The following is a 14909-nucleotide window of genomic DNA, read 5'->3' on the forward strand; positions in this document are numbered from 1 at the left end:
ATCAGCGCGCAGCTCATCTAAATATTAATGAGCATACCATAAAAGGAGAAAAGCTAGTGTTTTTTCCCGGGAACATTTCAAAGGATCTGTCAGTGGGCAAAGAACAGCACCCGGGCCACTTTTAACCCAACCAATGTTACATACCCTATTTGGAGACCTTAAGGAACAGTGTGAAATACCCCCAAAAAACAGTCAATTGCCCCTTTAATATTCTCATTGAGAAAGGATAGGGGTTTATAATTACTGCATTGGGAAGCTTTGTTTGGCTTAGGAAGCAGCATGATTATAGCAGTATTAGCACCAGAGCTGAGTACACCTTTAAGAGTACACCTTTATAATCCTCTGAACGAGGATTTGTCTGCTTAGCGGCCGTCTTCCTCAATGTTGTCGCCATCACTGTCGGGAACCGCGGAGCTATTTTGATATCTACTTCAGCCCTCGCAATGGTCACATGACTCTCATACTATGCACTTTTTAATAGTTAACTATGCTTTGGGGGTACCAGATCTAAAGTAAGAACAATTTGAAGTTTGTACTGTTATTGTGACCCTAGCTTTAAGAAGCATCCTATAAGGGCCATTCTAAATGGTTAAAAGTCAGAGTTGTTAAAATCTTGGGAAAAAAGTGTATTTTCCCCCAAACTTTATGTATGCAAATGATATACTATCTAAGGTACACAATTGTAGTTCATTCTCATTTTGTATTTTCACACAGTTTGGAAATATTTTTTCTCTCCCCAAGTTTGTCACTACCAAAACACAATAATATGTAATATATTAAGAAGTTTTATATTGACCTGTTTTCTTTACATTTACCTTGTAAATACATGTTTTGTACTATTATTAGAAGGTTTTCACAGTAAATAACCATTTGAATTTTAACTAAATGTAAGTGTAATTCATGAGAATTGTAGTATTTTGAATCCAATCTTTCTTTTCCTGTTCAAGAAACCAGTTTGAGATTATTTTAGCTTTGTGACATGGTGCATTATCCTGCTGGAAGTAGCCATCAGAAGATGTACACTGTGGTCATAAAGGGATGGACAAGGTCAGCAACAATACTCAGATAGGCTGTTGCGTTTAAATGATGCTCAATTGATACTAAGGGGCCCAAAGTGTGCCAAGACAATATCCCCTACACCATTACACCACCACCACCAGCCTGAACCGTTGATACAAGGATGGATCTGTGCTTTCATGTTGTTTACGCCAAATTCTGACCCTATCATCTGAATGTCACAGCTGAAATCGAGAATCATCAGATCAGGCAACATTTTTCCAATCTTCTTTTGTCAAATTTTGGTGAGCCTGTACAATTTGTAGCTTCAGTTTCCTGTTCTTAGCTGACAGGAGTGGCACCCGGTGTTGTCTTTGGCTGCTGTAGCCCATCTGCTTTAAGGTTTGACGTGTTGCGTGTTCAGAGAGGCCATTCTGCATACCTTGGTTGTTAGAAGTGGTTATTTGAGTTACGCTTGCCTTTCTATCATCTCAAACCAGTCTTCCCATTCTCCTCTGACATCAACATGGCATTTTTGTCCACACAACTGCCTCTCACTGGATATTTTCTCTTTTTTGGAGCATTCTGTGTAAACCCTAGAGACGGTTGTGTGTGAAAATCCAAGTAGATCACCAGTTCCTGAAATACTCAGAACAGTATTGTACCAACAAAGCCACGTTCAAAGTCACTTAAATCCCCTTTCTTCCACATTCTGATGCTTGGTTTGACAACAGCAAGTTGTATTGACCACATCTACATGCCTAAATGCATTGAGTTGCTGCCATGTGTAAGTCGCATTCATTTAGATTTTTTCTCACAAAATCCAAGACCAAGAACAGACAATTTATCTGGAAAGGGAAGTTATTGAACTACACAATAGCACACAGAACAACAGGCTTACTAGGTGTCCGGTATGTTAACGTAACACATTAACATTCAGCTACACAATAGCATAAAGAACAATCTGGGAGGCGAAATAGGCTAAATTAACATAACAAGCTAGCGAGTCCAACAAGCAAGTTACTAGTATGCTAGTTCACCAAGCTCGCCTCATGTATAAACGTTGCATACGCACAAAAAGCTTGCATACGCTGGTTTTAACGCACACTTTGTGATGTATAAAGATTTACTTGACATAAGAATGTGCGGGCCTTCTCAAAGTTTTGAGCAGACGTGAGACTGTGCGGACCGTCCGCAAAGTCTTGTCTGGCTCTGTAACATGGCGAATTCTAACTAAAAGTGCCGAAACTCACCAAACATTACAAAATAAAGTTTCCACTACTACGTTTATGACGTTGACTATTCAAAAAACATTAAAATAAAAGTTTGATCATTATTGTGGATGGTCACATCAAAATGCCAAAACCCAAAACGGGAAATGCTATAGCCTTCTGTTTAATCCGACACCACTTAATAACTTATGTTAAACTTGAGGGTGTCAAACGAACCACAAAATCACTCAGGAAATGCATGTCACACTAACCCTATAGCTGCCATGCTGTTACGATGTGCCACCACTCGTTTCTTCATTTAAAGCTTTACATCGGACCATTTCTTCTTGATTTCTGCCTTGATGGTCTAGCCTGACGTTGTCATACTTATAATTCTAGTCAGAATATGAGTCTGAGAACTCTCCGTTGGGCTTTGACTACGGGGCGTGTTTCAAATGAGCCTGGAAAACAAATGCCTCTTCGCTCAATTGGATAGACCTACAACCAATCAGAGCAACGTAATATGTTGTTTGTTCAAAACGAATTCAACTTAAGCGCTCTTTTGTGACGTGGGTGATTACGTTACTGTTGATCATCTGTCCATCATCGTATAAATCCCGCCCTGGCAATTTCATTACGCCCAGATGTTGTTTTTCTGTAGTTGTTTCCCAATACGAGACCCTCCAGACCCAACTTCCCGACCAAATTTTTTTGTGGGCGGGGAGAAGTTGGGCTGGCAGCCAGGCTAGCCATGGTCCGGTTCTCTGAACCCACAGCATTTATGGCCCTATAATAATAATAATTTTATTTGTAATGCACTTTACATCTAGCTAAATCTCAAAGTGCTACAGGTTAAAAACAAGATAATGCGATGCAAGATAATAGTGACAGTTTTCCACTCTGCTGACTTTCTTTTGTTGCTAATACCCGATGACAGGACGCTAAACAGGACACATTTTCTTGCCTCCACCTCTGTTGTCAGAATCTCGATCTCACAGTCACCATATTTCTTCGAATAAACGCTGCGGCGTTTAACGTTCATTTTTGGTGCAGCGTTTGAGAGTTCCGTTTATTCGAAGAAATAATGGTAATTCAGACAAAGAAATGAACTCAGGAGCGCATTTATAGGCCACATGCATATTTATTTATGGGAGGAGGCAATGCAGGGTCAGTGGCTCGTTGACGTGCGGTCAATCTCACGTTGATTGTGATTTATAAAGGGAAGATGCACAGGACCTGGCGTATGACCGGTTTTATACATGTGAATATTTCTGTGCTTAGGTACTTTTCGACTTTTGGCCGTACGCCATCTTCTGGTATGAAAGCTGGGCAATCCTTTATACATGAGGCCCCAGATCTCATTCCACATCACTGAATTAACATTTAAAAACATGTTAAAGGTCCCATGACATGAAAATGCCACTTCAGGAGGTTATTTAACATTAATATGAGTTCCCCTTTGGTCCCCCAGTGGCTAGAACTTTTGATAGGTGTAAACTAAGCCCTGGGTGTTCTTCTTTACCTTTGAGAAAATTAAAGCTCAAACACTCAGATTTGAAAATGTTCCTCTTATGTCGTCATAAGAGGAATGGTTAGCTCCCTTTTCTCTGCTTTGCCCGCCCCAAGAATTGGGTCCGCCACTGAAAAAATGAGGTACGACCTGCGAACACAATATTGTTTTTTTCTTGAGAGACAACATGGCTTGCAAACGACTGAAGCATGGCAGTTAGCCCCGCCTCCCTCCTCCTCATAGCATTTAAAGCTACTGACACAGAAATGGCACATCTTAAGGAAAGTTCATAGTGGGACTGCTCGTAGTGGCTGTAATTCTGCACCAAGGCTGAATTTCGGGAAAGAGACTTCAGATACTGTATTAGGGGACGAGTAAGGCCTATATAAAAACATCCAAAAACAGCATGTCATGGGACCGTTCCCTTCCCTTTCCTTAAATTTTGATATATAAGTCACACCTGACTTTAAGTCGCAGGACCAGCCACACTAAGAAAAAAAAGGCGACTTATAGTCCAGAAAATACGGTACTTTTTCATGTCTTGGTAGTGACCACAATATTTAGTTAGCCATGGCTGAATCAGACTGTCAACATTTTATGTTAATACAAATAATTTCTAACTCATAAATGTTGCACATGTAGCCAGCATGTATAGCAGATACACATCTGACAATAAATATCTGATCAGACTGCATAACAGATTTCAGATCACACCTCACAAAAGAGCTTTTCTAGAGTTTGGGTCGTGAAGAGAGTGCAATTAAGAAGAGGTGTGCACATTTTCAACCTAAAAAAACATTTTCCAATGAAGACTATCAAAATCACTTTTATTTTTACAGAATGTTCATTATGATAGTCAGCAAGATTATTTTAGTCGACAAAAACTGTCACAGTTAACAAAGTCATATAAAATCACAGTAAATCAAGGAACATAGTTAGACTCCATTCCACTTTTTCATGTTTTATTTTTTCACATTCTCATAACTTCCTGTGTCCATGTCTACATATCAAATATCTAACGTGAACAATTTTACCAACATTTTGCTTTTGAGTTTAATTTTCTAATAAATCTTCAGAACCACTCAATGTGTGTGTGTGTGTGTGTGCATGCTTGCTTGTATAAAACATTAATTTGAGGATACTTTTTTTTTATTGCTTGCAGGTGTCTATTCAACAGTTTAACTTTTCACATACTGCTTTGCTGGGTTGATTTGTACATGCCTACGTGACTTTGTCAGGTGGACAGATTATGGTGATGACCTTGCCTGCCATGTACCAGATTTTGTCTTCCATTCATGGCTATTAAAATGTGTTTCGCCCAATGTTGTGCATGGTTTTGACGTCCAAGACGGTAGGAGACATATAATGGGTAAAGAACATGACAGGGAATCTTAAAAAAGAGGATTCTTTTGGAACAGTAAGATGGAAAATAGCTTTGCATTGTTAATGTAATGCAATGTTTTAAAATATTTAAGGGTGAGAAGCAAATTCAGGTTTCACCTTCGTCCACATATGGATTCCCGGATATGGATAATTTGTGTGACAATGCACCACTTTCCGAGAAGTTCTTTGGTGAGATCCTCGACTAGACAGACAGTCCCCTCACACCCAGAATTTTAGGTAGAATGGCTACAATCTTCTGGGGTTGGTAGCTCAGGAGATACTACAATTCTTCCAGGCTTAGCCTGTGGTGCAATGTTGGTGGATATTGGGTGGAAACAGGAGCAGATGTCTTCTCGGTTGCAGAAGCAACTGAGCACTCTAGAATAGACTGTTCCTGGAGTAGTACAGATCACCTGATGAATGCTTAGTGTGCCTGGTGGGCAGCTCTTTTGCCAGGAGTGCACTTACCCTAGAAATCTGTTTGTCTTCCACATATAAGAACAAGTGACAAGGCACATAATGTCAGTGTGTTCTCTAAGGTGTACAAAACAGCATTGTGCAGTGTTGTCTGTTTATGAGATGCTTCAAAACTTGGACGTGCTGTACCTCCTTCGCATATTTGCACTGCCAATTGTCTGCATAGTCAAAGTGAAGAATCACCTCATCTTCTTTGAGAGATCTGTAAAACTGTATTTACAAAGGCAGCGCACTTGAGTAAAAATGCAGATTACCACTGCTGGGAGGGTATAAGGGAAAGTGGGTGTGTGCCGCACAGAGATGGGAGGAGAGGTGTATTTCTTCCTTGTAACATGTTAATGTTAGCTGTAACTTTGTGAACTAATATTTCTGTCTCCTGTTAGCTGAACCTTCTTTTCCTCGAATCGCCCATGGTAAAGGGCACTCAAGGAGTCAGGCACTGATTGCCCGACGAGGATCTGGTTTGATAAATACCATGCAAATTGCGGAAATGCACAGTGCGCTATTTGCGGTTGGGCAAAGGTGCAGATTAAGCTGCAGTTGCAATGTTAGTAAATAAGGCCCTAAATGTCATGAAATATCACCCAGAACAATGCTTAATTACAGAAAATAGGAGTTTGGTATTGTTGTTCATATCTACTCACCATAAAGAGATATGAGAGAGATGGACACAGGAACACTTACTGGTCCAATATGTAGGGGTGTGGTTAAAATCAGTCTCAGCCAATGGACAACAAAAATATACAGTTTTGGTAGTGACATGAAAATTGGGTGATCATCGTAATATTTGTTTTTACACAATGCTTCATGATTTTAAAAGAAAATATAAAATACATGTTATTTATTTTTTACTTCACAAAAAATTAATAATCCCCCAAAACATTTTTAAACATCATTGAATAAAATTAGGGCGTTAACGTAATCTCACTTTAACGCACAAAAAAATACAGTGCTGTTAACACAGGTTTCTTTTTGACCCTGGGAATCATCTGTTATCACATGACTTCGACTGCCAACGGTAGCTGAATGATGGAGAGAGGGCTTTTAGATGGGAAGTTCCATTTCAAAAAGTTGCGAGATGGCTCGGTTGACAAAACTAAGGCTGTGTGTACTGATTGTCAGGCTGAGTTAAGTTATCGCCGGACTACTTCCAGCCTAAACTATCATATGCAAGCAAAGCACAGCTAGCAGCAGCAGCGTTAGCGGTAGTAGCGTTCGCTCCGGTAATATGGCAGACAAAACTCGCAAAAGAAGCGAGCAGTTGACTGGGTTCAACACAATAGAAACTGTATTATTAAATATTAAAGGTGACATGATATGCTGTTTTTGGATGCTTTTATATAGGCCTTAGTGGTTCCCTATTACTGTATCTGAAGCATCTTTCCCGAAATTCAGCCTTGGTGCATAATTACAGCCACTACGAGCAGTCCCACAATGAGCTTTCCTCAAAACGCACTGTTTCTGGGTCTGTAGCTTTAAATGCTAATGAGGAGAAGAGGGGCGGCAACATGCTCTCTAATGTTTACAACGGATGTATTGCAATGGCTCGTAGTCCCCGTTGCTGTAAGATGCCTCAAATTTAGCCATTCTCATCTGATCACCCTGGTTTGCAGAGGTGCACACTCAGTCATTTTAATGAGGAGAAAGGCCGATATCGCGAGCCATAACACCAACAGAAGAACGGTTATCCAAATAACAAAGAAGAGTACAACACTCGCGTTACAGCATTTGTATTCACACACACGCTTGACGCCATCTATCTTTACATTAGCGACAGTAATGTCGCACAATTTAAGTTGTGTTCCATCTGTACTTGTTTTTAGGACATTATCATCCAGTTAGGCCTATCTGAAGTTTTTAAGTACACCCTTTTAATGTTATTTCCACAAAAAAATCATTTATTGGGGTAACATTTTAACAGATTAAATAGATTGAATACTTTTGCGATTAATCATGTGAAATAATGCGATTAATAGCGATTACAATTTTAATCGCTTGACAGCCCTAAATAAAATGCAAAAAATATTTTCGTAAAATATTTACAAGTTTAGATTTAGGAGTCAGGGATCGGGACAATCAAGTTTATGTTTTCTCCTTTCTAATACTTCTCCAAGTTGTATCTCATCTGGTCTTTTGAATTTATGCAAAATGACTATTATTCGGTGCTGGCCAAATCAAAATGAGTAATGGGCAATTCAGAGGCAAAGTCACCTCATGGTTACTCTAGAATGCTCACTCTAAAAAGTCTATATTAATGTTGAGTGTAATAGTAATAATGTCTATATTAACCATTTTACTACAAGTATTGTCTCTTCTGTGACTGGGGTTATAGTATCCTCACAAGATTGATCCCAAAAGGTCCCCTCACCAAGTCAGTGACGTTTCACATTACCACTTTCGACAAGGGCAACCGTCTCATTGCAGATTAAACACATCATTTTTTTACCCCCACCGGCAGCACAAATGCATACCTGTCAGTCCACTCTGTCTGAAATGTGCTTTTTGATGGGTTTTGTCACCTCATGATTTTCGCTAAGGAAGAAACACGTACCGTTAGCAAAATGATTAGCCTGCATTGTTGCGAATGACACACACAACCTGCGTGACCCACAGAGGTTGTGGCCGACGTTGAGTGAGTGAGTTGTCATGGTGATTACAGTTATTACAGCTCCTGAATGGACCTTAGGATTGGACACGGAAGATAGAAACCACATCTAGTAGGAAAAAGATAAAGGCTAAAGGCTATAAAACATGTGCCGGTTATAATGGAAACGTTCCATCAAAATGAATTAAATCCATAATAATATATTGGTTATAGGTCCTGGTCCCGATAGGAAACCGCCTGGTTCCGGACTCGGACTGCGGTCCGCCAACTAGTGACCCCTGGTCTACAGTATTAAGTATTCAATAATGTCAGGATTTTAACCATAGAAAAGCAATTTGTTGCTGATTCATGCTCTGATTTGATTCCCTCACATTTTGCTCCTTAAACTCTTTCTCACACACACATGTATATACAATCACACCAAAGGTCTCACGTTTCTCCTTCCATTTCTCCTTTCAATTGTGTCCTGATTCTCTCACAGGTGACAGAGACACGCACAGGACCGCTGGGATGCAGTAGCTACGATAATCTGGACTCAGTGAGCTCTGTACTTCTGCAGAGCCCAGAGAGCAAGCTTCATCTCCAAGGTAAACACACCAAAAACATTCCACCAGGGTTCTACATACATCAGGATGGGTGTGTGTGTGTGGGTGGTCAATATTGGGGTCAATCTTCACTTTAACCTCCCCAAACATTCAGGACATCGAGAGAATGTATACTGACACATCCAGAAAATCATCTTTAGGGATTTCCTGTATATGGTTATAAAATCATGAATTGGAAATGAATTTGTTTTGCATGGATGATGAAGATGTGTTGTGCTTTGCAACAACCTCTATTTTCTTTTGTCTGATCTGTTTCTGAATTTCTGTCTCTATTGATCACTTTTACCAAATGTCCACTGAAAAAAACTGTATTTTCTCTTTCGTAGTCGATCTGTAGATCAAAGCCGTGACTTATTTCCTGAACAATCACATGAACGGTGTAAGCTCATAATACTCATTAGACACTCCAGATACTTCAGTAGCATGTTTCTGTGATGCATAATGTTGCTTCAGATGAATGTATAACTATAACAAGCTTGCTGTAGTTGCCTTTTAAACTGTAAAGCAGCAGGGTAGCCTCTGCTAAGCAAACCTTCATTAATATTCAACTTAGCTGAGCTGGATGTGACAATGTGAAAATTCCAAATGGCCGACGCCCAAAGTGGCGGCCACGGGACAATGTGATATATTTCAACTTGGTATGCCACATAGAATCAGAAGATTGACTGATTTTTGGTCAAACCTTTCAGAAGTTATAAGCAAAACAAGCCTTTTGTTGTATTATTCTGACCAGTATAATCGGCTGTGCCAAAACTGTGCAGGTACCCTCAAGTCATGCTTATGATGATAGTTACTGAGTTTCGTCTAAATATGGAAAACCGTTGCAGAGGTATAGCCTCACGTCCACTTTGGCATGCTCTTTGTCAAAATAGTTTGTGCGTTATTCGAGAATGGTTAGACTAATAAATTTGATTTTTTTTTGGTCTAAAGATTATCTGGTTCGATTTTTGTGAAAATCGTACCAAAAGCCTAGGACGACTAGTTGGTTTTTCAGAAAACAGTAAATGGCGGTCAAATTCATGACGTCATGACAGGTATTTTATAGGGTCCACTTGAATCGTCTTGATCCAAGGAATTCAAAGATCCCTCATTCTGAAAATTGGTCATACGGTTCAAAAGTTACGTGTGTAAACTCACTTCAAACTTTGACCCATGTGTGGCGCTAGAGTGCACAAGTGGTCGGCATGAAACTTGGTCACAAGGATCAGGAGGAATGTATTTTTACCATATGGTTCTATGGGCTTCCATAGACTCCCATGGCCGAAGAATAATAATAACTAGAGAGGGTACAGTTTCTGGGGAAATTGTAAGGTGTGCTTGTTTGCGTCGGTTCCAGATGGGTCAGTTTTTTAATGACATTTTTACAACTGATATTTCAGTATATTTGATATAAAAATGCATGTGATTTATGAAGATTACATAGATTACAAAAAAAAAAATTGCTGCTCATTTACAACTCAAAATACAAGATATTACAAGATATATAAGAGTGAAGTGTTGTTATCTTCTCATTTCTCCTGCAAGAGGGAATGGTGATGTGCAGCCTCATAGTTGAATCAAAATGAATACATTTGGAAGACCGGTGTAAAAATGTACCTAGCGCATATTATTACATTCATAGATAATGTTGTAGATGTGTTGCATAAAAGGTTACTTTTGACATTGACGTTTTCTATGTAGTACAAATATTGATGGATGCTTAGGGAACATTAAGAAACATTAATAATAATAAATATATATGTGAGAGAACAAAGGTTGTGCCCTTGCAAAGGTAAAGCACACCCAATAAAAAATAACAAAAACAATAGGAGCTGTGCTGCTTGTCCCCTAATTAGAATACTAATGATTACAATAGGTTTTGTCCTGCTGGAAGAATTCTGATAAGGATACTAACAAACACAATAAGACAATATTCATGTAAAAACTCTTGGGTGCCTAAGACTTCTGCACAAGACTGTATGTTTACATTACCCAAATATGTTTTCCCAAACATTTCAAAGCTTTCCTTGTGTCTTTCTTTGATTCTGCAACTACCGACAAATCATGCTGCGCGAAAGGAAAAATGTAATGGTGGTCTAATGGTGTAATAATTAATATGAATTATTTTATGGCAATGACAGTACGAGCGTTCTGATTGGCTAATGGGTAGTCATGCCAGCCGCGTATTGCCCTCTGACGTCATCTTCTAAATGAGCAATATTGATAGACATCAACAGCCATGAGGAAATTCAGAAGCAGCGAAAATTTGTTATTGAAAGTGATGACGAAGACTAGATTTAGCTGAGGCGCATTGTGTCATGAGAAGACTTGAGAGCTGAACAAAACTACATGTTTTCTATTAACAATTAGCCTACCATTTTTTTTCACTTACAAAATGAAAGGAGTGAAAAATGCCATATTATAATCAACTTACTAACCTCGATCGTTCGGCTTTGGCGTACTGATACGTTAAAGCCTCAGTCTGATATTTCCCGGCATGACCTCACTCTCGGTCGAGGTTAATGGCCTAAGTAGTTAATATAATTTTTTTTAATTAAATGCATTTTTCACAAAAACAGAAACCCTCCCTCTCTCTTGCTGCAAGCTGAGCCACCTGATGTGAACATGTGAAAATCCTCAAATGGACCAACTTTATTGTTATTTGATTCAGATGAATGTAGCCGTGATGTATGATGAATTGTAAATTAAATGTGACGCAATCTGCCTCTGAGCCTGTGCGTGTGTCCTCACCATCCTTATTGCTCTTTAAAAGATCAAAAAATTGCCTTGTGTAACTGAAATGTATTGAAACTTTGTTGCAGTGTTTCAGGGCTTTTTCACACCTGTAGTTTGTTTTCTTAGTTCCGATTCAGGGATTAATATGATGAAAGTTTGCAGTTGCCCCTTTGTTCGGTTTGTGTTTACACTGCAACATTTAACAGCGGGATACATTTTGTGAACAAACTCCATGCTCTAGCAAACTGTTCTCTCATTGGTCCGATTTTAATGCGGCTATAAATAGGCTGTGTTGCTTTTTTTTTTAAGGTGTGGGGGTGCGTGAACCCGGTCAGGATCTAGAAGGGCTAAGTATAATAATAATAAAAACAATAGGTGCCCTAGCAGCTTTGCTTGGCCCCTACATATAGCTGCCAGTGGCAATGGGGGTTCCTCCAGAACATTGTTAACAGTGGAACCATTGATTTGGACAATGTCATTCAGTGATTTGTAACGGGCAAACGTGGGTCCTTTGCTGTGTGGTGTGTTACTAATTGTCTGTAGTTTAAAAAGTGTAGGGGGTTTAATATTGGCCACACAACCAAAACTATTCCCCTGTGTTTGAAGGAAGAGGGGAAACTGAACAGTGTATTAACATTAACCAAATCCCATCCAAATCCACAAATTAACCATCATCCTTGTGCCAAAAAGCCACAGTCAACAAGACTTAATGACCCGTCGCCCTGACCTCTGTGGTAATGAAGTATTTCGAGCGCCTGGTGCTGGCACACCACAAAGCCATCACAGACCCTTTCCTGAACACCCTGCAGTTTGCCTACAGAGCCAACAGGTCTGTGTACTATGTAGTTAGTCATGCCCTCCTCTTCACCCTACAGCACCTGGGGCCTCATGTTTAAAGGATTGCGCAGCTTTCATACCAGAAGATGGCGTACGCCCAAAACTCGAAAAGTACCTACGCACAGAGATATTCACATGTATAAAACTGGTCATACGCCAGGTCCTGCGCACCTTTATTTGAAGAAATACAGTGACTGTGAGATCGAGGTTTTGACAACAGAGGTGGAGGCGAGAAAATGTGTCCTGTTTGGCGGCCTGTCATCAGGTATTAGGGACAAAAGAAAGTTGGCAGAGTTGGCAACTGTCACTATTTGCGCCCTTTCTTGTTTTTAACTTGTAGCACTTCGAGATTTAGTTAAATGTAAAGTGCATCACAAAAAAAACATTATTATTATTTTAGGGCCATCAATGCTGTGGGTTCAGAGAACCGGACCATGACAGAAATTAAGAAATGGTCCGATGTAAAACTTTAAATGAAGAAACGAGTGGTGGCGAATCGTAACAGCATGGCAGCTATAGGGTTAGCGTAACATGCATTTCATGATTTTGTCGTTCGTTTGACACCCTCAAGTTTAACATAAGTTATTAAGTGGTATCGGATTAAACAGAAGGCTGTATAGCATTTCCCGTTTTGGCATTTTGATGTGATCATTCACATTAATGATCAAACTTTTATTTTAATGTTTTTTGAATAGTCAACGTCATAAACGTAGTAGTGGAAACTTTATTTTGTAATGTTTGGTGAGTTTTGGCACTTTTCAGTTATAATTCGCCATGTTACAGAGCCAGACAAGACTTTGCGGACGGTCCGCACATTCTCAGGTCTGCTCAAAAGTTTCCGTGACAGCCCGCACATTCTTATGTCAAGTAAATCTTTATACATCACAAAGTGTACGTGAAAACCAGCGTACGCAAGCTTTTTGTGCGTATGCAACGTTTATACATGAGGCCCCTGGTCTCCCCAGCATCCTACGCCAGGATCCTGTTTATGGACTTCAGCTATGCCTTCAACACCATCATCCCCGGCCTGCTTCAAGACAAGCTCTCCCAGCTGAACGTGCCTGACTCCACCCGCAGATGGATCACAGACTTCCTGTCTGACAGGAAGCAGTGCGTTAAGCTGGGAACACAAGTCTCTGACTCCCGGTCCAAAAGCAAACGGTTGTAATGGTTTGACAAGTTGTCTCCCTCACCGTGTTAATTGCGTTGGGGATAATTTAACGCTGCTGAAAATAACACCACTCTGCTGGTTTACACTTTGCTTCTTACGACATATCTCCTGTTTTCGACAATCGCCTCTTCTGTTGTCCGTGTGCGCATACAATCTAAGTTTACTGAGGTCTAGCTTGAATAAGCGTTGCTTGTTAGTGGAACGGAACATTAGTGGAACGGCTTGCGGCTTAAGTCTAAGTTGACGTTTACCAAAGCAACACTTTTTCCTGTTAGCGAGGCTTTTGTTAGCGACGTTGATGGAATAACCCCCTGCTCTCTGCAAGGCTTTCTAACTTTCTGACTTGTGAACCCATAGACATAATAAAGAGAAGATGCCGCATTGGTTGCTGGGCACGAGAAATGCGTCCGCCATCTTGGAAAGGGCATATTCCTAGTTGCTTAGCATCAGAATATACAAGATACCAGCACTGTGCAGCATATTCCTGCTCAAATTGGCGGACAATCGCAAACAGGGCTCGGGGGATTAGTTTTCACAAGTAAACTTTAACATTACCATACTATTGGTTTTATTTTGTGAAAAGAATAATGTCCTGTATCATAACTACGTGTAGGACCTTTGCAGCAAAGCAAACCGCGTGAAAATTAGTTCGGTATTCAGTTTGGTATGATAAATTAAATGCGCTGACAGCTCATTGCCCCAGCCAAACAGATTACACTGAGTGGACCGGTTGCCCTTTCCAAGATAGCGGCCCCACAGCTCATCAGCGCCAGTAGGCAGTAGCGGTCGATGCGGCGTCTACTCTTTATTATGTCTATATATGAACCTACATAAATGTGTTAATTTCCTGTTAATGTCACATGAGATACCTTTTTTTCAAAACTTGAAATGTTTAAAGGAACCACGCCAAATAAAAGACACAAAGAATACATTCAGTATAGAAACAAGTCTGATGCATTCTGATGCAACAGAACAGTTGTGTTTGTCTGTACAAAGTACGATCCCATCCCCCCTCCTTCAAGTAATGAATCAGCAGATTTGATCTTGAGTCAAGTAACCTTAAATATAATGTTTCACAAGTAGTTGTGTTAACTTTCAAGCATGCATTCTGTGTGTTCGGCGTACATTTTTGTCATACATTCGTTTTAGCCTACATCCATGGACTAAATTGAATGAATAGTCAAATCTCGGGCATTGCATTGTGCCAGGGGCATTGTTAGACATAAAACTCTACTGGGGCACAGGCCCCTATTCATATCCCTTTTTTTTCTTTCAAGCTTGCTGGGCATAATGCACAACTCGGCTATAGAAACTCCCCTTGCTTAACCCACTATACAACAGTTCAGGGACACAAGTTTGATATCAGCTTTGTCAGGGACATTAATAGTTAATGCAAGCA

General features: G+C 40.0%; 1 protein-coding gene across 1 annotated transcript in view; it reads left to right on the plus strand.

The window, feature by feature from the left end:
* The window catches only part of brinp1 (bone morphogenetic protein/retinoic acid inducible neural-specific 1), a 122196-nt gene that overhangs the window by 37519 nt on the left and 69768 nt on the right, over positions 1 to 14909 (plus strand). The window contains exon 4 of the mRNA XM_084694089.1: positions 8664 to 8769. Coding sequence (XP_084550215.1) covers positions 8664 to 8769 — 106 coding nt within the window. The remainder of the gene's footprint in view (positions 1 to 8663; positions 8770 to 14909) is intronic.

This window comes from Hypomesus nipponensis, chromosome 27 (genome assembly GCF_054491055.1).
Source record: "Hypomesus nipponensis isolate SF chromosome 27, ASM5449105v1, whole genome shotgun sequence".
Classification (NCBI taxonomy): domain Eukaryota; kingdom Metazoa; phylum Chordata; class Actinopteri; order Osmeriformes; family Osmeridae; genus Hypomesus; species Hypomesus nipponensis.